Here is a 23,336-nt window from a genome sequence, read left to right on the forward strand (position 1 = left end):
TTTGGTACAAAATAGATAAATTTCTAAACCTTCAATGGTATTTAGAAAAAAGAAAGAGATAAATAGTTAAATACAAAAAAGCCAAAATTCACATTCTTCACATTAAACATTGCATGTTAATATGATTTCTAGAGGACGGATATAGGCTAGTATGGGAGGCAATCTATAATAACCATAGAAAATAGTTTCAAGTATAATAAATTAAACTTTAAATACATAAATAATAATAAAATATTACTTTAATAACGCATGTAGATCAAAATTGTGATTAAAACATGTACGTATAAGTAGGTATATAAATGTACTTAAATATTCACATTGACATGAAATAATAAAAAGGTAGAGACGGAAAATACATTTTACATAATAATTTATGGTTCATTAAATAAAAAAAAAATATATAAGTACGATATGCAAACATTTTCTGTGATTTCCAATTATTTCTAGATTCAATGTCTCCGCCGTGGAGGGAGAATCCAAGAAGAATGGAATCCACATGGGCGCCAATATCATTACTCGCCCTTTACGATCCTCTGTAGAGAATGTAGAACGCGGAGTAGCACCAAACAGCCAATCAGAAGGCTGGCATCATGAATCTGGCTGGAAACGAAGACGATCCTTGGCACAGCTCACTAGGGAGGCGCTGCCAAGGATGGAAAACTACAGAAACTCTAAAAGAGCGTTGAAAAGACCGAGTCTCGGAGAGTTGCATGGAGACCATTTAATTACTGAGGAAGTGAGTATTTTTCTTAAGGAAATTATTATATAAATTATATTACAATTTTTAAACATATAATTGATGCCTGAAAAAGATTATAAACGGTTTTGGACAGTCACTAACCTCAATAGAGGATGTTAGATTAACAAGCCGTTTTTTGTAAAACATTAGTCATGTTTAACTTGACTTATAAAGCATTTATATACACAAACTTAGTCGCAATTGCATTGATAATTGTCAAGTTTGTTAAATTTGCATTCGGTCACGGCTTTTTGCAAGAATTATATCATACCTAATACTTAGGTTACTTAGCAGAGTAGAAAATTATCATTCTAAAAATATTTTTTATTGAAAGTATGTAGATATTCCTTATTTTTTTTTTTAATTAGACTATTAATACAATTTTCAAAACCTAAGCAGTAGATAGTTTAATACTTTAGTGATATACCTATCAATAAAATAAAAAATCGCGATAATATGTAAATCTGTGTCGTGGTTGATCCCAGTGATTAAAATGTCGTTATCCGACATTTATCCAAAATTAAAAGTCATCCAGAGTGCTATGTGACGGATAATTTTCACAAGGCCATTCTGTGTCAAATTACAAAATAATCATCGCAGTTTCATAACGTAAATGACTTTTTAAAAATAGACTTTATAGCGAACTACAATATTTTAATAATTGCAATGTGTTTCGTTATACACGAATTTGAGTATTCGAAGAACAAATTCGAGGATACCAAATCGCCCACACATACGTCGTCCTTGCAAAATGCGTGCTATATTGTAGATATAACACTAATGATATCCATGCGTATTAGAATATCTAACTTTACCCTCAACTTTGTTTAAATCTTCCTTAAATGCAATAAGATTTACAACATTGATTTTTCTACAAGGTATTGACTAAGTGCTTAACTATTTTCTTTTGAGACATATTTTTGAAGAGTTTTCCGTTAATTGCCCCAAATACCAAGGTATTTTAAACCGATTCCAAAGGAGGAAAGATTATTACGAATAGCTATTTGTCGTAATTTTTTTATATGTCTTATTTTTTAAATGCTACTGTGAAACATCATCTATGGTTTTTAATAAATTCACCCCACAATAAAAGTGTTTTACGTTTTGGTACAGTTTTAATACTTATTACATTCGAAATGTATCATATATGAAAAGGAAGATTTCTAACTATTTAATATCGACAATCAAGACAAAATGTGTAAATATTTGAAAATCTTCGTTTAATTCCGAGAACCGTCTACTCGTTACGATAATCTCCGACCAATCTTTTTATAAATGATTATTGTTGATGTTATTCCGTTTCCTTGGCTCGCATTGGTTCCCGTGTGTATTTATGGAATCGGTTATTGCTTGGTTGTCGGTACTAATCAATTGCAATTGATGTATTTAGTAGGTAATTACACTGTTTCGTTTTCAAATCTGCCCGGGTGTACAGAAGATGAAAGATTCAAATAAATTAGATACAAGTCATAGGCGAATTGTAAAAGGTCAAATTCTACCTAGACTTGAACTTGAAATATGTTTATGTGTATGGTTTTTTATGCAGTTTATAACTTTTGAATTCCGTTAAACACGAGCCTAAAAATATTGTTCTTTATTTAGTAAGTAAGTTGAATTATTTTATTGAGCAGACTTTTTTTTTATTTTAACTAGAATAATAGAGAGCGCATTTAGTATTTAACAATACTACGTATTATATAACGATATGCATGTAGTTTCCGTACAATAAGCGTGTAAAAGTGATTTATACTTACGTCGAAATATTTCATCTCTTTCAACCAAAATGTTTAATGAATACTTAAGAATTTTCCTTTAATCCACAAAGCATCATACACAAGCCTCACTGCCAAAGTAACCTTGCTATATTATCCACATTATTGCCGTCACAAATTCATAGTCTAATGCTAAACAGTAAAACAAAGATACCATTGATTGTCAGTCAGCGTTGTCTTTCTTTAAGGCGCGCTGAGTACTTTATTGAGAAAGAGCTATGTCAGTGTTAGGCGGATCTTTCTGGTGAGAACCGGCACTGCGACGGTAACTAAGCGGTAGTAACGTTGATTGCATCCTTAGAATTATGTTATTAGATTTATTTCCATATTATTGCGATTCATTTAATTGCTCTTTGTCGGTTTTATTATTTGGTTTTATATCAAAACAGGTTAATTTCCTATATCGATTTTTATTGGCCGTTTTTTTGTAATGCTCATGGTTCCACGATACCTACGTAAAATTTGTTAACTAAAGTAAAATATTTTTTTGCCAATCGTACTTAATTTTTTTTTAGAAATGGTGTGATTTACCTACCTATTATAATCCATTATATAATAAATATTACCCATTAATTTTATTAGATGACAGAACATTTATATGCAATCATGTCTAAGTTTATAGCGCGTAACCTTTATTAGAACAATGAACTGGATTTTATTTTATATCTTTGTAATTTTTTTTTGAGTTATACGTCAATCCGTAAATACATTTATCTTAACCTTAATGAAGCAGGTAAGTTCATACCCAACTAAATAAACAACATAAAATTTGTTTTGGAATTTTAAAAGACGATACGAAGGAAGGTGAAGGAAATATGTTCACAATTAGCGCATGACGCTATTATTATTGGCACAAAAAATTTAGGACTAATTAATCTTAGTTGATACCATTTTAGTTTGTTGTAATTATAAAAGATAATAATTAAGTTAAACATATTTAGATTATATATAAAAAATACAAATATTAATGTTTAAGTCGATTTCTTCCTTTGCCAATCTATAAAAGTAGCTGTATAATGTGACGAGGAAAGGTATTGTCGTAGAATAGCTATGGTGTTGTCACATCAACAATGTGGGCCGTGTGATGTCCATCAACGCATCGCAAACATTACCTGCTGTCACTCATCCGCTTTAATGTTGATGAAGATTGTCGGAATCACATTGACTTCCAACGTGACCGTACTTAGGTTATTGAAACTGTGAATATAACCCCCTCTAAAGTGAGTTTACGAACAATATAGAATCCTTTTCACTCTGTTCTTAATTAAAGACGATACTATCGATTTTTCTGCCTAATATTGTTTATTGACTTCTAAGATTTTGCTACAAAAATGATACTAGGTATAGCTGACTTTAAAACACCTACAACACTTAAGAACTTAGTTATTTCACCGAAACTGATTTCTTACAAATACTAAGCCAATAACATTTGTTGAGTCATCATATACGAATCATATTATCAAAACATTACATAAATATGACAATTTATCAGACAACTCATAACAAGATTAACTTTATAACAATTTTTAATGGCATTAAATGCCATTCTGGATGATAGTTTGCATTATAGTTTCCATACACAAGCCGAGATAATAAAGTTATTGTTTAGATTCGTATTATCGTGTCTTAACATCTGTACAAACACAATTAAGCGCTGTTGTTAGCACGTAAACACCTGAAGGTATTTGGTTCGCAGGACGAGAAAGATCAAAATCATAGAGATACCAAGTCCCCGACGCCTGCTGTTGGTATCAAACTGGGATGGATACAAGTAAGTTTATTTTCAGACACTATTTTTTATTTCTAGACTTATTATATCTAAAGAATCGTTAGCCATTCATCTTAAATAGGGTATTATACCCAGAAGAGAAAAAAAACATATAGGCCATATGTGTCATCCACACGATACCCAGTTTTACGACTCTCAAAGTACAAATTACTATATTGATAGTAAAATCAAACTGGTTCCTCTCCTAGCACGAGGGCCATAAATGATTTATTAAATATTATAAAAACTGAGGGAAAAATTGCTGTTAAATTTTAAGCTTAAAATATTTGAGAGAAAACGGTTTATTAGCCAGAAAGCATTTTATGAAACAATATTTACAAAAAAACTGTTTTAGGGCGTTTTCATACCATGCCTACTGAACATTTGGGGCGTGATGCTGTTTCTGCGTTTATCCTGGGTGGTATCGCAAGCAGGCATCGGGCTGTCCCTGGTAATCATCGCCATATCGGCCATTGTGTGTGTCATCACCACGCTCTCCATGAGCGCCATCTGCACCAACGGCGAAGTAAAAGGAGGTTTGTGTTTTTTATCAATTTCTACTTTCAATCTTTATACCATAAAGAGCAAAAAGCGAAAAGTAAAAAAAGTTTTAATAACTTTTTCTCTCTTTTTAACGCTGTGTTAAGATGTAATGGTGTTTATTATTTTTATCGTATTAATATAGACAATGCGTAGGTGTAGACATGTTTCTCCCAATATTACAATTCAATTACAAACACGAATAATATTAGGTATTAATAATATTAGCCTAAACTACTATATTACACGTAATATTTTTTCAATTAATAATGATTTGCCTTATACCCATGACGGGCGCTATTAATTTAAGTTGGGTTGTTACATAAGCGGAGGAGAAATTAAGTTAAAACGGTGACACTCGCAATTAAGGAAGAACAATTTTGTTACATTACTCTGTCGATTAGATACGGTGATAATACAATGAGTGCGATAAATAACTACACTATTATCTCATCCGAATGAGACAATAATTATGGGATCATCTTGAAGGTTAAGACAGTATAAGAGTTACTGAGTAAAATGTACCTATGGTATATAACTCCGATTAAAGTATAATTTAGATTTTTACGTAAAATTGTGAATAATGCGCCTGTTTTGCAACAAAGCTTTACAGGAGCGACTTGCGTGTACGCATGCCGTATGCACTTTGAGCGCACGCGCTACGCGAACATTGTCTAAGTTGTGAGTGTAGAGACTAGAGACGCAACGAACAACTGTAGGGATTCACAATCCGTCACTTTATTGGCGAAATAAGACCCACGACAAAATAAGTCCAGTAGCAACAATTTGGGAAACTCCATTACCGAATACCACCAATAATAATTGTAATATTTTGCTGTATATAAACTGTAAACTTTATTGTCAAGTGTTAACCAAAATGTACTTAAACTTTAAATAAATGAAATGAGACTTTGTGGCGTTTTGTTATGGTCGTTACTTTTTTTCTAAGCACAATGTGCAGCAGAGTTAAAATATTGTTTCGTTCAGTTGCCGTGATTATGAAATTGTGAGAAAACAAAATATGTCAGCTTCTTCCCTTCATATTTGTTTTGAAACGTGATTCTAGTATAAAGCTTGTCATCGCCTGTATATTGCCTTATATATTAACGTATAGTTAATTAAAAAAAATATCAATTATATTTATGATCAACGAGGGTTGTCATCCTAATTTAATTAGCATTGATTGTTTATGGATCGATTTGTTTACAATATTTGTAAGACAATTTACTGTATATAAAGATGTAATGAGGAGATCTCGACTGTAATTCTTCATGTTTATATTTATTGTAAGAGACAACATCAAACCGCATTGAGCCGGCATGGTTTGGTGCGGTCTGAATTCTCCCGAGTTGAAGTGGATACCTATTGGATAGTGAAGGTCTAACCCCGGTACAAGCACATAGAACCAATTGGTTATCGTTATGAGAAGGCATATGTCATAAAATGTATACATATTATAACATTATTCGATTTAAAGAGCTAAGTATTACTTTTTTTTATTAATGGTAGCACTTATGGTTTGGAAAGCTGATTTAAAAAGTTGTCTAAAGAGACAACAAAAAAAAAATTTCATTCACTTATTCACTTTCGGTAAACGTTTTAGAGCTATTTATCTCAGTTTTTTTTTTATATTTGAAGTATGCAGGATTTGACACAGCCACGAGTTTATTGCCCAACCTGTAGGTTGAATAGGTTGAAAGACAAAAAGAAAATTAATTAAATGAATATAGACTGGAATATGACTGTTTGTTATTGTATTCTTGCAATCTTTTTAACATGTAACTAAAATATAAAAAGCAGGTATTCTGAGCCATTGTACGGAATTTTTACAATGTTATTAATGTTTCGTAAACAATGGAAAACTATAAACGTACGTTTTTACATTAAGGGCAGGGTGTAATGCCCTAAACGTCATTTCTTGCCATGTAGATTGTAGTATATTTGTATTACTTAATACAACAGTATTTCAGTATCGTTGCAGACATGCAACGATGATAACAAAATTATGTATTGAATTTCTTTAACTACAATTTCGATTGGACTATTCTAATGTATTATAAAAATCTATTCAAAACTTAGGAGTTTTGTAATATTGCATTTATTTTCTTAAATAATTTCTTTAACAACATAATATTAAACACAAATAATCAACCGATGAAAAATAACATTAATTTACAATAATCCACACTAGAATACTTCAGAATCAATGCCGGCTTTGCATAAAAGATTATTTCAGGTGGCATTTACTACATTATATCAAGATCCCTTGGCCCTGAATTCGGGGCATCCGTCGGCATCATCTTCGCATTCGCTAACGCAGTAGCTGCCAGTATGAACACCATCGGCTTCTGCGACTCTCTCAACGACCTACTCAGAAGTAATGGTTTGAAGATCACTGAGGATCCAATAAATGACGTGAGGATAGTGGGTACCGTAGCGCTTCTCGTCATGTGCATCATCTGCGCTATCGGCATGGACTGGGAGAGCAAAGCCCAGGTAAGTGCGGCTTAATCGACGATGCGAGATGTGTATCTGTAATAAGTAATTACTACTGTTTACACTTTTATCAAGGAATTAATCACGAAATGGGAATTTGGAGTTATATATTAATTAGTTACTGCCTATATACTTTATTGTACGGTTACATGATGATGTAGTATTGGATAAGGACGTAGCTTGTAGGAAGTGCGATACGATTGTAATTGGGGCGTATATTGCCTATTAGCTTGTAGTTCGTCGAACTTCCTTGTTTACGGCGATATTAGTTGCTATAAGTAATAGCTACTATATTTATTCTAAAAGTTTTCTATCCAGTAATACTCTGCCTAGATTTAGTAGAACCACGTTTTCGACCTTCACTATTTACAATTATATATTCAGCTCATGATATAATAAAAAAAATATATAAAATAGCTTTATGAAAAATTTAATATATTGCCTGATTCCCCGCGAATATACATAACCACTTTACCAATAATTCTATAAATGAAGCTCAAAATACTACAGCATATCTAAATATAGTCGATTAAAAAGTATGAACGGTACATTGTAGTGATGCGTAGCACGCATCGTAGTGTTCAGCGTTGTTATGGGGTCGCGATGGCCGCAGCCCCAATTGACCCCTCCGTTGCTCGACACTGGTAAACACACGCGTCCTTCAGCCCACGGCTGTAATCAATAGTGGACTAATTGCCTGCCTTTTATGTGATATTGGACGAATACAACACGAAAATGAGATTGTTTACATAGTGTAAATTCGGTAATTATTTATTTGAAGATATTATATGAGAAAACTATAAAAAACATTCTATATAATTTATGATCACAATTACCGTATTTTATCTTTTTATATTTCTCTGTCATGTTGCCCTAGAAACTGTTACAAATCGAACGTAAGTTTATTCGTCTTTCATCTTTATATCAGAAGCACTTTGTTGTGCAATCTTTAGCTCATATAAATAGTTGAAGTAAAGAAAAGCTTATAGCTTTTAATGTTTTGGTATTCACGAGCGTTCGGCTATTTTTATTGGATCGTTCTGTTTGTCTAAATTTTCATGTTTTGTATATGAGAATGAAATAATTCATTTGTTTATATTACTACGAATATTGAACACGCATATTATAACGTTACGTGCGGTTTTATTTATTGAAATGTCCTCACTTAATTTATTTATTGAACTTTATATATAAAAATATAATCAGGCGGACTTATTTACGAGGTCAATTTGTTCCTTGTATAATGAAAACACACAAAATTGTTAATTATTTATCATATTCATGACAAATCTTCACTAATCTAATTTATAACATTGGGCGGAGGTAAAACATCTTAATAAAGTTAATTACATTAATGTTATTGTGGGAACTATGGAATACTCCGCGAATTATACAAAACGTAGTTAATGACCAGCGCACCTATTACGTGACCTCACCAATCACTTTAAGCATTTTTATCTGATGAGGGTGCGATTAAAATACTCTGTTTATATGTTGATCCAAAATGATAAATATAAGTATTCCTTAATTACTTACTTACAGTAAATTATTTGAACATGGCACTAAAATAACATAAATTTAAGTGTGAATTAAGTATTGTGAAGACCTTGGTATAGCTTTATTGCATTCCAGAAAAAATATACATTCCTATGTCCTATAGTGATGAAACCACACCAAAGCCAATTTATTATTATTAGCACTAGGTATTATAATTTGGATTTTATTAGGCAAGTAGGTGTCTGTGTATAAGTATATATGAATTACAAGTTGCAAATAAAATAGTAGAAAATCTCAGTAGCTGGTTCAATGAAAAAACTTCGTATGTGATTCATGTTCTCATGATGGCGGCTAGATTTTAGAGATAAAAGTGTCGGTCTCGTGATTGTTATGATTGGCCATTACATATAAAATCATGCGCATATATAGCGTACTGTTTAATTGTGCACAATACATTTATTGTTTGAGATTCCGGTACATGGTTTGCTATTTAAATGCCTTTAGTTCGTTTTACATAGACTTATTGATAGAAATCTATTTCAGATACACGTGTGAACGTAGGATTTGTGTTTGTTCTATTACGTTTAGAGTATTTTGGTTTTTACTAAACAATAGATTCATTTCTACAATACGTAAAGTATTTATATTTTGTGTAGACCAAAGATTTCTTGATATGATGCAACGGATCTCTATACAGTTTTAGTAAGGTGTAAATAAATATCATTTTTAGTCAATGGTAAATAAGTTTTATTTTTCAACAGAATTTCCTGATAGCTATCATCGTGGGCGCGATGGTAGATTTCGTGGTCGGCACTATTATGGGACCCAAAGACAATTCAGAAATTGCGAAAGGTTTCGTTGGCCTCAGTAGTAAGTATATATTTAAACTTATTCGATATCCCTTCACGTTAAGATATTCGAAGCAGTTTTTTTTATAATATCTAAGTATTAAATACATCGTCTAATAATAATAGATGAGATTTTAAGTCGTACCCGGTTCCGATCTTCGTAGTACCCGGTTTACCTATGTAAACCGATTATGTAGGAAGACTGTGAAAAGAAATCACCTCCGTGTACGCGGTTTTATATGTTAAATATTGTATTTAGACGCTAATTGAGGGTAGAGTTACAAGAAAATACGACGTTTAATTTTTAAGTATAATTCCGATATAAATTAGGCTAAATGTAATAAAATATTAATGCATTGTCTTTTTGTCTCTACATTATTGTCAATTCGTAATATAATAGCAATAATCAAATTTCCTTTTAATTACATCCTAAAATAAAATGACTATATTTCAGGTGCAACATTCGTGGAAAATTTCAAATCTGATTTTCGATTTAGCGAAAAACTAGATCAAAATTTCTTCAGTGTGTTCGCAATTTTCTTCCCATCGGTAACTGGCATTCAAGCCGGTGCAAATATATCTGGAGATCTTAAGGTAATGAAACAATTTAAATTTAACCGAAAGCCAAAAGTTGGGATTTTTTATTTTACTTAATAAGTATATTCCTTTTATGTACTTATTTATGAATGAGAAAAATTTTGGTTGAAGGAATGATTTAAACGAATATGTGAAATGTTACTTATCGAAACTATTTTTCTGATGTAAGTATCTAGTTTTTTTTGTTCTTTATCGCGCCTCTACACAGAATTAGATGATAAACTTTCTTACTAGAACTATGACGTCAATATCCAATTAAGGGGTGGGCGTTTATATTTAACGTGACTTTCTCCCCTTGTGGCAAAATTTATGAAATTTTCCTATAGACCAGTGCAGCAACTGTTTTACTTATAGCAAGTTTTGCATGAATTATAAAAGTAAAAGTATTTAAGGGCAAAAGTAAAAGCCATAAAAATTCCAAGTCCAAATATTTCTAAGAAAAAACGAATTAGGCATAACCACAACACAAACGTCATAATTTTTTACATAAGTAACATTAATTTATTACTGTTTATTAAAGTTTCTCTCAGTGAAATGAAAGGACGCAAAATGTAGCTTGCAGACTGGCTGAACGCTGTTCCTTTTGCAAATATCGTGATGCATTTTCGTTTCATCGAGTTTCAAATCACACCGATTTTAAAGAAGTTTCACTTCAAAGACTGGCCTTAGTAAACTTAGTAGTTTTTACTCCTTGTAAACTTACGATAATGCCTGCATGACCTGCAGCACCAGCACCATGATTGTTTAGATGTAGGTAATCGCGTTACTGGACATATTTTAACACTCATTTACTTAATTGAGGCAAAAAAAAATTGGACAGAATCTTGATTATTCATGTTATGAGGTAATTGTAAGATTTAATTTGTTTAGAATAACAAGCACGCTCGCACCTCCGTCATCGCGAGCTTCACACGTCACTGCAATATGTCATTTTGTTGTTCACGGCGATGACGACTTTATTAACTAACGTCACTGGATAATAATAACGTAAATCCCGATCCAAGTAATGTGATTCAGAATCAAACTAACAATACATGCAAAGAAAGTGTGGAAACTAAGGTCTAACTGTAATATTATATAAAAAAGTTATCTCTTCATTCTCTTTCATTGTCCAATAAATAGACTATAATATTTCCCTGTCCGGTCATGACAAATGTGAAATGCCAAACGGTCAATAGATGTTACATTGCAATCGAATAATGCCAAAATTTGATTCAATGTTATAAAATTGCATTGCTGTTGAATTTTTTTCAATAGAATTGAATGATACCAGTCAAGGAGTCAAATGATTTAACCCATCAATTTTCGGTTTTTTATTCGTTCGCGTAACGGACACTCAATCGATTCATTAGAAGCAATTGAAGTCGTTCTTGGGTGTTGACTCATCGCTATTCCCAGTACTGCCGAGGAATCAACAGAAACAAAAACATTGACGTAATTCATAAGCTTCTGAAAAGGAAATTTATGACATAGTCAAATTACGTGCTTCAAATTTGTTGCTAGATCCTTGTTTTGATATTTTCTAGGACAATAGTTAGGTATAGAAAGGTCGATTAGTGAATTTTGGCACAATCCTTGACCGAGTTTCCCTGTATCTAACTATATATCCCTCTAATCTACGGATTTCAATCTAAATGTTGCAGAAGTTAGAAGTTAAAACATGTTATTCGAATGCACAAGTTACCACTGCCAGTTTTTGCATCAGTTTTTTGATCGTCATTTGTTGCAGGAGAGTAACTTCAGAACTGGTTTCCCTGTACAAACCAGTTTGAAACTACGTAAACCGAATATATATTGTTTTTTTAAGAGGATAAAACAACGTATCTGTTTATTATGTTTCTCCATGGCACAGATATAAATTACAATCCACTTACTAAAAATGATAAACCATTCCTTGTATGTTTTAAAAATATTTTATTAGCCTATGAATGCGGTCAAGTATGAACTTTATATCTATGATTTTATTTTTCTGTTATTACCTTACTACCACGGGCAGTTACTGTAGCTAAGTTTTTATAGTATCTGGTTATATATTTATGACTACCTATTATAACCTTTTATAATATCGGTAGAATATTTTAGTCAACCGATATTATAAAACCGTTAGCGGTCGATGTTTAATATAAACAGAATCGTACCCTAGGAAATAAACATTTAAGTTTAACGTATTCTATGGGCTCGAGGTCTCAAATCTGCACTAAATCGTTCAGGACCCAGCATCAGCCATCCCTAAAGGCACGCTGCTGGCTCTCCTGATCTCGATGGTGAGTTACACCCTGATGGTGCTGTTTGCTGGTGGAGGCGCGCTGCGAGATGCTTCGGGAAACATTACCGACTTGCTGATCGTCAACGGCACAGTCACCGACTACAGCAGCGTTAGTCTTTGCGCTCTCAATAATACTTGTGAATACGGACTTCATAATAGCTATTCGGTAAGTTTTATTATGATTTTATCTAGCGTATGCAATATGTAATTCAGATAATATAGTATGTATCTAGCCTCTTAATTCTACTGTGAATATACCACAAATACAAATCACGTACCTAATAATAATGCAATAACAAAAGCGATATCGCAACATGAGCTCGTCATATTAATTAAAATAAGTTTATGTTACTAGGTATCATCTAGGTAACCTAGGGTAAATTGTTAAACCTCTCTACATATTCCGATACAGGATAAAGAAGTATCTTATGTATAAAACAATGTAAACCATCTCATTCCTGTTTCTGTGATCTTTTCCGTTTGATGGTCTTCATCTCTGTAACTTTGTAGTCAGTACTTTCGTTAATTCTAATCTGTTCTATCCCTCAGTGCTATAAACTTCTTTATATATCGGGTGGAGCCCTAAATAGTTTAAATACGATACCTACTTACTTGTTAATTGGTGTATTAATTGTAGGTGATGCAACTGATGTCAGCTTGGGGCCCTTTTATTTATGGCGGATGCTGGGCAGCGACTCTATCCACTGCTCTCACCAACCTGCTGTCGGTACCGCGGCTCATCCAGGCCTTGGGTGTGGACCGCATCTACCCTGGACTAATCTTCTTTTCCAAGCCTTACGGTCGCCACGGAGAGCCGTACAGAGGCTACGTGCTCACATTCTTTGTTTCGCTACTGTTTCTGCTAATCGGTATGAATTTTTATTTCTACACGACAAAAAATTACTGGAGTAATTGTACGGAATTATTACATATTTAATCTATGAGTAAATGTTATTTTTTGAATATCGTTATTGTCCAAAACCTATTTGAACTATTTTGCTCATATACATGATCTAATATTTTGAAAAATCTGTTTTGTTGCAGCTGATTTGAACACAATAGCGCCGTTGATCTCCAACTTTTACCTGGCGTCGTACGCGTTGATCAATTTCTGCACATTCCACGCGGCGCTCGTGCGTCCGCTTGGATGGCGCCCTACTTTCCGGGTAAGCCCCAATGCAAGGCTAAATTGAGATGTTTTATTGCTTTAAATCACGAGGAAAACGTGTGATATCTGATAGATTTTGGTGAGACCTTGCGTCAAGGTTACCAAAAAGTTCGAGGTAAATGAGAATAGACCTAAAGATTAGAAATTAAATGTTAGATCTATTTCGAGTACTAGATTCCGGTTGGATACCTACTGTATATTTCCTACCTCAACTTTGTCTATTTCGACCACCAAATACCATGCAGCGGTCTGCAAGGTCTTTCTAAGGATATTGCAATTAATTAAAACTTAACATCAAATGCGCAAAACTTGGTAAAACGTGCCAGATGCCACACTTTTCCATTGACAGTGGTTACTGTAGCTGGAAATGTTAATACATTTAATTACTACAATTGTAGTTAACAAGGCCTACTGCTATAGTTATGTTTTAATTTTCTATCGGCCGATTTTAATAAACGATTCAAATCTTAGTCTTCGATCCGATCCTAAGAATAAATTATTGTGATTGGTTTATTTAAAAATGCGATTGTGATTGGTTGTTGTAATCCACGTTATGTGTATACCCACAGTATTACAACATGTGGCTGTCGCTGGCTGAGTTTCTGATGTGCGTGGCCATCATGTTGCTGGTCCACTGGGTCATGTCGCTCGTTACCTTCGCCATCTTCTTCACGCTGTACCTCATCGTGCACTACCGCCGTCCTGGTGAGTGTCATCAAAAAGGAGTTTTTAATAACATCATGTCTCACTGAAAGATTAAAAGAATTAAAGATGTTAATTTTATGCTAAGTAACGTTTCATTAGTTTTGATATCAGTTATCTTTATTGATGCTCATACAACTTGATTTTATAAAAGGTTTATCTTCAGGGCCGGATTAGCCCAAAGCGAATTTGGTAACTGCTTAGGGGCCCAGCATCAGTCAGGGGCCCTACGTCCCAAAAAAAAATCTTTGAAATAAAATTTTACTATTTGTATTTAATAAACCCGTTAACCGATGATAATATTTTGCCTTCGTTACTTTTTATATTATAATTCTGAAGGCATCGAATGCATTTAAAATTATCAAAGAATAATTATTACAACTTAACAAAAAAATAAAACGAACTTCAATAACCTCTACAAACCAAATTGAACTTAATAAATATGTTTACAAGTAACTTTATATAAAAATCATTACAATGTATCAGAATAAAAAACTGAGCAGCAGAAATTAGTCAAATTTATAATTTTTATCGTACAATTTGTAAATTTATTTAAAGTAACGCAATAGGTGTTCAATATGGCTGTATGCGGGTATGGACACGTTTCAAGACACCTCGAGTGGCCTTGAACAAAGATGTATGGTATATGTTGTTTAAAGGATGTTGGACTGCGTCATTTAGCTTATCTATACTGTTGCATTGAGATTCATAGACGACTCGTTAGGCAACCTCATATAAAAAAATCCATCGGCGTCATATCAGATGAAGGAAGTGACCATTTAACAGGATCATACGTGCCTATCCAACGGCTAGGAAAATGTTAATCAAAACCCTTTACTTGCTGAACTATTATATGGAGGTACAACATCATTGTTGGTAGATTACGCTGTTAATTTTTTTTAGGGAACAGCGTTATTCCTAATTGCACGCTCATATTCACTATATTTAGGAAAGGGTAATAGGGCCCCTACCATTGCCTAGAGGCCCTGGGATTCTTGATCCGGCTCTTTTTCAAGTATTTTATTTAGAATTTAAATCTACACTATTATATAAAGCTGAAGAGTTTGTTTGTTTGTTTGAACGCGCTAATCTCAGGAACTACCGGTCCAAACTGAAAAATTCTTTTGCGTTGGATAGTCCTTTGTTCGTGGAGTGCTATAGGCTATATATCATCACGCTATACCCAATAGGAGCGGAGCAGTAATGGCTAATCTCAGGAACTACCGGTCCAAACTGAAAAAATCTTTTTGCGTTGGATAGCTCTTTGTTTGTGGAGTACTATAGGCTATATATCATCACGCTATACCCAATAGGAGCGGAGCAGTAATGGCTAATCTCAGGAACTACCGGTCCAAACTGAAAAATTCTTTTTGTGTTGGATAGCCCTTTATTTGTGGAGCGCTATAGGCTATATATCATCACACTATGGCCAATAGGAGCGGAGCAGTAATGGCTTATCTCAGGAACTACCGGTTTGAACTGAAAAAATATTTTTGTGTTGGATAGCCCTTTGATCCCGGAGTGCTATAGGCTATATATCATCACGCTATGACCAATAGGAGCGGAGCAGTAATGAAACATGTTGCAAAAACGGGGAAAAATTATTAGTTTTGAGAGCTTCCGCTGCGTGCGCTGCGTAAACGGTTAAAGTTATGCAACAATGATGTGTGACGGGATTGTTCCTCTTAAAAAGTTCTAAAAATATATATTATAAAACAAAGTCCCTCGCTGCATCTGTCTGCCTGAACGTGTTAAACTCAAAAACTACCCAACGTTTTAAGATGAAATTTGGTATGGAAACAGTTTGAGACCCTGGGAAGAACATAGGCTCCCGGGAAACTACTACTTTTATAACGGAAACTTTTGCCTGAAAAACTTTAAAACGCGGGCGGAGCCGCGGGCAAAAGCTAGTGTTAAGATAAAAATACAAGCCCTTATCTTTTTAAAAAGATCTTAGTTAAAACAATGTTTTACGGGCAATAGCCCATAAAACATTGACATATTGAAGTAAACAAAGTAAATATGTATACGAGTGAATCAGTAGTTGTAATACCTTCTAGTTTACAGTTACTAGTGATTTCGTAGATAATATTGACTTGTACAAGGTAACTATGATGTCATTTTAACACACCTTATGTGTCTTTGTTAATATTTGTTATTTTTCGAAACACTGGTTGATGCTACATATTTCATTGGAAACATGAACGAAAATGACAATAATAGATGGTAAATATTCATAAATCAAATTTATTTCTCATGCAATGGTAGGTTAATTAAATCATTATACTACAGAATATAGAAGTCATTTTCATGTCGCTCGCTTGGTAGGTGCCACACTCGCTTACAAAAAATAGCAATATACCTAAATACTATTCTTTGGAGGCAAAAATAGTGTAATCACTACAAAATGGAGTTTAAATGTTGCAAAATGTTGGATTGGCACCTGAATTAAATGCCAAAACCATTTAATTATTGCATACCTTTAAATAATTTAATGCTGTTTACAACTGTTTCAAAACTAAAACACTGATTTTAGTACCAGGAATCAGAATAGAGCTAAAACGTAATCGTCGTAGCAGCGATGCAGCAATAATGCGTAGCAATAACAATACATACCTAATACTACGAATACCTACGCAATAATTCACGAAATTGTAGATCTCTTCATCACATGAGAGTATAAATCATAGTTGAAATCTACCTGAATGTGTCAGTCGAAGTGGGAAACGAGAATAACTGTGTTGACCGAGTCTAAATCCGTATTGACTGTTGAACGATTGCAACAGTTTCTCCTCCGTTCGTTCCCGCTTGATTCATAATGCAAAAACGTTTTGTTTGTATATAGTACAGCTTCCGAAAGTTATTACAACGCACGAATATCTACGTGAAATGCCTCTAGTTATATTGGCGTGCTTAGTCAATAAAATGAATCTGTTCTGCTATCCGCGCCACCAATTCCATTAAAACATATTTTGTTTATGTTTGTTCGTTCAAAGACTTTTGAAAAATAATTATTACGTCGATAGGATGATTGATGTTTGTGTTTTTTTCGCTCTTCCTATAAAATCCCATGAGTCATACTCTTTGTGTATCTTGTGTTCATATACAATATTGTTTTCAGCATGTACTTTAATCTTTTAATGGTAATAAGAAATGTAATAATCATAAATTATTATTTTGTAGATGTTAATTGGGGAAGTAGTACGCAAGCGCAAATGTATAAAACAGCGCTGTCGAGCGCCCACGCCCTGGCGCGTACGGGAGAGCACGTGAAGAACTACTGGCCACAACTGTTGGTGCTGGCTGGACGGCCTCAGGCCAGGCCGGCTCTCGTGGACCTCGGCAACCTTATTTCCAAAGCCGGATCGCTCATGATTGTTGGCGATATTAGTCAGGTTCGTTCTCAACATCTCCAATGTTCTTTGCTGTAATAACAGGTAGGTATTGCCGATATAAAGCAAATAATGTTACTGGTCGACATTTTAGTACCTGCTGAGTCGAAGATATTAAAAAATGTTTGTTGTTATGGTACATGGTCGCAGACTCGGTTTTAATTTTTTAAAATAACTTCATTATTTTTCAACTCGCGGTGTTATGATGGAATAGCCATGTGTGTGATTTCGTGAGCCGTTGGCACTGATTGATTGTTTCTTCGTATTAAATCACACATTGTGTCATATCAAAGTGTTCTCATTGCAGGAGAAGTTGTCGTACAAGGTGTGCTCATGCCCGCGCGCGGAGCGACGACGAGTGGCTGCGCGGGCGCAAGGTGCGCGCGTTCTGCTCGCGCGTGCATCGGCTTCAGCTTTCGAGCCTGGCGCGCGCGCGCTCGTGTAGGCTCTCCGGCGTCGGTCGCCTCGCGCCCAACGTGCTGCTCATGGGCTACAAGTCTGACTGGACCACGTGTCCTGCTAACGACCTCGTCTCTTACTTCAATGTCTTACAGTTAGTATTTCAAATATAAAATGGACTTCGCTCAATATTCGAAAATCTTTAGCAGACCTTTTGGAAGTCACCAGGCTGCCCCCATAGATTTATGACTAATATACATATAGAAAATATAAAATTTTATTCACCTTACAGTACAGTTTTCGAGAACCGCTTGGCGGTGGCAATAGTGCGCGTGAGCGGCGGGCTGGACTACAGCGCGGTGGTGTCGGAGGGCGCGGAGGAGGGCGCGGCGGGGTCGCTGACGGCCACCTCCTCCAGCGGCGAGCTGCGCGTGCGTCGCGACGGACTCATCATGCACGCCGATTCAGACCTCGACATACGCGACACCCAGCCCAAACACAACCTCTCCAGTTAGTACACAACAAATAATAAGTGTCAAGTACTAATTTCAAAATAAGTAACGAAGATTTAAGAAACCTCATTTCCCAACAAGATCTTGCTACTTTGGGATAGATTACCACATATCCACTGTTATATATGGCTATAACTAAGCTTCGGACTATGGACTCCATATTTTCAGAAAAAATCCCACTTCCTATTTGCTAGCAGCTTTCATTTGCTGGAGTAATATTAAACATTAATTGCTAATTATCACTATAGACTTGCTAACACTGACCACGTCGAGATCGTTCACGATATCGGAGTGCAAAGAGAAGGACAAAAAGAAGAAAGAGCGGAAACCGAACGACATGCACCGGCAGATCGTGTACAACACCGCGTCCGGGCTCGAGCTGTCCAAATTCCAATTGGCGCAGATGAGCCTCTTCCAGAAGAAACAGGTGAATAGAATGAGCTTCTAACAGTTTATACTAGACCTAGATAGTGAAAGTATTAATGAGTTTGGATTTAGAATCAGTAATCAATTTAAAAGTTAGCATTACCTCCGATGATATAAAGATGGAAATTAATTTCTCCCAGGAGTCGGGCACGTTAGACGTGTGGTGGTTATACGACGATGGTGGGCTGACCATCCTGTTACCGTACATCATCTCGCAGAGGTCCGCCTGGGCCAACTGCAAACTCAGGATATTCGCGCTTGCCAACCGACTGCACGAGATGGAACTAGAGGAGAGAAAGTAAGATAATTCAGTAAGACCTTATCTGTACAATCTTATCACCGTCTTAATAATAGTGATGGTAATATTGATAAATTCACGTAAAACTTTCACCATACCATACATAAGATATCAGGAATCATTACAAGGCTTGATGATTATTCAATCAAAATAATTGAGTATTCTCGAAACATTACACATTTTTGTATTTCATTGAATTTTTAAAGTGGCATTTACGAATCATTGCTATTTCTTTCAGCATGGCGAACTTGCTGGCCAAGTTCCGATAGACTATTCATCGCTGACGATGGTTCAAGATATAACAGATCCGGCCGCAACCCGAAACCAAAAGCATTGTTCGACGAAACTATTAAGAAGTTCACAGAGGAATCAGCTTCGCCAGGTATCTTAATACTTATCTTTGATAATTCCTTTATTGGTATTAGTTTTATCTCCAATCGTTATAATTGGAAGTCTTAAACATTTTTATTGTTGCATTATATGAATCAAATTACCTCTCAGCCATCTTTTGTGCCGTAGCTATAAGATTAAGCTGATATTGCAGAAAGCTGACAACACAATCTCATAAGATAGTAATACTAGCACTATATTAGAATATACTGTCCCACTGGTGGGCAGGGGCTTCCAGTACTACTGAACATTTACACACACTATAGGCATCATTTTGCTTCTCACACCATTCTTCATTGTTGACAATAAAGTAGCTATAGCGCCTGGAACAAAGAATAATTACTAGTGCTATACTTTCTTAAATAGGCGCATAAATAGAAATATTAAAAAAGCTTCAAATCGACTTAGAACCTTCTAAAATCTTCGTCTTTTAATAAGCAAACCCTTATATTTTTTTTTATTTCTAATCCAATCTTATCTTCGTTTATTAGATTGCCGCATCAGTGATATGGAGCTGCAGACGCTGGCGGTGAAAACGAACCGACAGTTGAGGCTGAGAGAGTTGCTGCTCGCCAACTCGAAAGATGCTCGTCTCGTGGTCATGTCGCTACCGATGCCGAGAAAAGTAAGTGCAATTATAGCATTTCACTCTAATTCTTTACCATGACATTTAGTTTCAAGATTTAGATTTCTGTATGTTTAATGATTTCTTATGTTTACGCGAATGTTAGACATTGAAATTAAACTAATTTTCGGATTCTATCGCGGTGTATGTTGTTTAATTTACTTATTAATTATAAGACACAAAAAATCTCAACTATCCGTTATTTATTGTGTTTCATGAATATAATAAAAACTGACTTCTAACATATAATATTCATAGATAATCAGTAATATAAAACTTAAGTAGGTAACTCCTTATATCGACGAAAATTGTGTCTTAAAGTAATGGACAAAATCAATGTATAGGCTAGCGTCGAAGCAGAATCGAATCGTATATATTGAGTGATTCGGTAAGCCTAGTCGACGCTAGCCATAATTTTAGATTATTGGTGTTACAGTTGTAAGTTGTTATGTTTGTGCAGGGCTCGATATCGGCGCCGCTGTACATGGCGTGGTTGGAGATGATGAGCCGCGACTTGCCGCCGATGCTGTTCGTACGCGGCAACCACACCTCAGTACTCACATTCTATTCTTAACGCCCCTCATACAATCGCATTCTTAGAAATATAAAATTAACTTTTCATCAGAATTCATAGCCTTCAAATCCAGAACTTTCCACTTAAAATGGTAATAAGAAAGACAACCGTCTCTGTCATTTGAATATGAATACAATCAAACGATGCGGACGTTCATGTTGTGTTTAAAGCTACGTTCTTAAGGCCAGATTAGTTTATTAAGTGTGTTGAAGAAATTTTGTTTGTTCACATTTCCATGAATTATTTAAAATTGTTATACTAAGGGTAGCTAGGGTGGGGCGGAAGTATGGCTGATATAGAAATGTCTTTGCCGACACTCGAAAAGCCATGCGTTTACAAGGGCCCTAACATGGTCCAGGCTTTTCGTTGAATTTGGCGACTTTTTTTCTTTTGCGTCCGTCAGCTTGTCCCTCCTAGAGATAATACGTAGCTATGCCAATGTTCTTTATAGTGCCGCACAAATTTTAAATAGGCAGGGACTGCCAGCACTATTTAACACCATTACAAAATACGAATCGCTTGGATGATAGATTATAGATTAATTTTGATAGTGCATTTTACGTTTTTATTTATTTAGTTAAATTATATTAGTTTAAATGACAGTTCCAAAGATAATGTAGTACTTTATATATATTTTTATTTTTAATGTATTTCGTTTTCTTTTAATAACGACAATGTACACGTATTTAACTTGTAACAAAGGGTTCAATAAAATTTCCATTCGATCATAAGTGCTTACGATAAATCATATCCATATGTATATTATAAACGCCACAGTACTCTCTGTCTGTTATACTTTCACGGCTGAACCACTGCACCGACTTTGCTGTTTGTTATGGAGATACTTTGAGATCCTAGGAAGGACATATTTTATCCCGACATTATATAACGGGAAATTATCCCGGAATAACTCTATCACGCGGGCGGAGCCGAGAGCAAAAGCTAGTCATTTTATAAATTTGAATACCGAGGTAATATTGATGGTCATTGTATTGTCTATAATATATTATTCAACTTTTTCCCACAGTAACTGTTGTTTTAATAATATATTTTGTACTTATGAAGTAAGCTTAATCATTTGTAATGCATAAATAAATATAAGTAATGAATAAATTAATTTAGTTTCATAGACTAGAGTATAGAGAATGTATGACATGAAATAAGTAATTATGTAAGTGTATACAATATATTTAGTTTTATCTGTAATATAGACACTTTAATTATAGAGTCGATTCCACAGAATAATTAGTTTCATGAATAACAACCGATTTTGTGTAAGAAAAAAATTGCGGCGAAATGAGCTTAAATAGTACCTACTTTGCATTAAATAACAAAATGTCAGCATAATATATATAGATAGTATTCCAATCAATTATGCGTATGTTCAGAAAATAACCCAAATAATAACGTGCCTCGTAATGTGAAATTTATTACTTACCTATGTATTTTGTGATATTTCGTATTACACAATAAATTTTATATTTTCTAGATTTTTTTTGGTTCACATTAAATGTAATTTTCCTTTATTTAAGTAAACACATGCTTTATCATTTAAGTGTACAAGTATTATTGGTTCGTGCTATATTATTTATTTAAAACTATCGTTAGTAAGTACCTATGTAAAAAAAACTGATATTACGTAGCATTATTAAAAAAATATTAAAACTAGAACACATTGTTTATAATGTATGAACCTACTTCACAAAATACATTTAAATATCAAAACAAAACAAAGACAACATATTTTGCAATAAATATTTATTTCTTTAACTGTTGTTTTTTTTTCATTCGTCGTTTCGCTGTATAATATTGCAATAGAAAATAAGGAATGTAACGAAAACCTTCCACGGAAACAAATACAATAAGCACCTGAAATAAATTGATTATTTTAACAAATAAAGGTATATTCAGCCTTGTACCAGAAATACACATAGAACAAATTAAATATATTATCTGCTACTTAAGTATAATTTGTTAATTTTGGCAATATATTAGACAGGTAAGTACTTATGATCGTCGTAATTGTGAATATTGAGGTCTGAATTTACAGATGCTAAAGTTCTAGAACAACTTGATCAATAAGATAACAATAAAAAATAATATGAGGGTCCATAAGTTAAATTATTTTAGATGTGTTTAATGGTACAAAGAAATAAAAAAATAATTTAAAAATCATAATTTATAACGTTCTTTGAGCTTATAATATATCTAATCAACCTTATTACTTATTTATTTTATTATGTTCGTTTTGCCAAACGGTCTGCTATAATTTCCATATATATTATAATTCTCTTTGGCTATAATATTTTTATTAACTGTCATAGATG

The 23,336-nt window shown here is 34.1% G+C and overlaps 1 protein-coding gene across 1 annotated transcript in view; it reads left to right on the forward strand.

Annotated features, from left to right (window-relative positions):
* Positions 1-21,390, forward strand: part of LOC115450888 (bumetanide-sensitive sodium-(potassium)-chloride cotransporter) — a 34,241-nt gene extending 12,851 nt beyond the window's left edge. The window contains exons 3-21 of the mRNA XM_037436554.1: positions 448-736; positions 4,208-4,282; positions 4,635-4,815; positions 7,056-7,315; positions 9,574-9,682; positions 10,115-10,254; positions 12,468-12,689; positions 13,161-13,392; positions 13,568-13,689; positions 14,261-14,396; positions 17,577-17,820; positions 18,099-18,338; positions 18,477-18,694; positions 18,945-19,123; positions 19,263-19,420; positions 19,659-19,679; positions 19,726-19,802; positions 20,302-20,435; positions 20,896-21,390. Coding sequence (XP_037292451.1) covers positions 448-736; positions 4,208-4,282; positions 4,635-4,815; positions 7,056-7,315; positions 9,574-9,682; positions 10,115-10,254; positions 12,468-12,689; positions 13,161-13,392; positions 13,568-13,689; positions 14,261-14,396; positions 17,577-17,820; positions 18,099-18,338; positions 18,477-18,694; positions 18,945-19,123; positions 19,263-19,420; positions 19,659-19,679; positions 19,726-19,802; positions 20,302-20,435; positions 20,896-21,009 — 3,151 coding nt within the window. The 3' untranslated portion in view covers positions 21,010-21,390. The remainder of the gene's footprint in view (positions 1-447; positions 737-4,207; positions 4,283-4,634; positions 4,816-7,055; positions 7,316-9,573; positions 9,683-10,114; positions 10,255-12,467; positions 12,690-13,160; positions 13,393-13,567; positions 13,690-14,260; positions 14,397-17,576; positions 17,821-18,098; positions 18,339-18,476; positions 18,695-18,944; positions 19,124-19,262; positions 19,421-19,658; positions 19,680-19,725; positions 19,803-20,301; positions 20,436-20,895) is intronic.
* Positions 21,391-23,336: the final 1,946 nt, after the last annotated feature.

The sequence above is a fragment of the Manduca sexta genome, chromosome 8 (assembly GCF_014839805.1).
Source record: "Manduca sexta isolate Smith_Timp_Sample1 chromosome 8, JHU_Msex_v1.0, whole genome shotgun sequence".
NCBI classification, from domain to species: Eukaryota; Metazoa; Arthropoda; class Insecta; order Lepidoptera; family Sphingidae; genus Manduca; species Manduca sexta.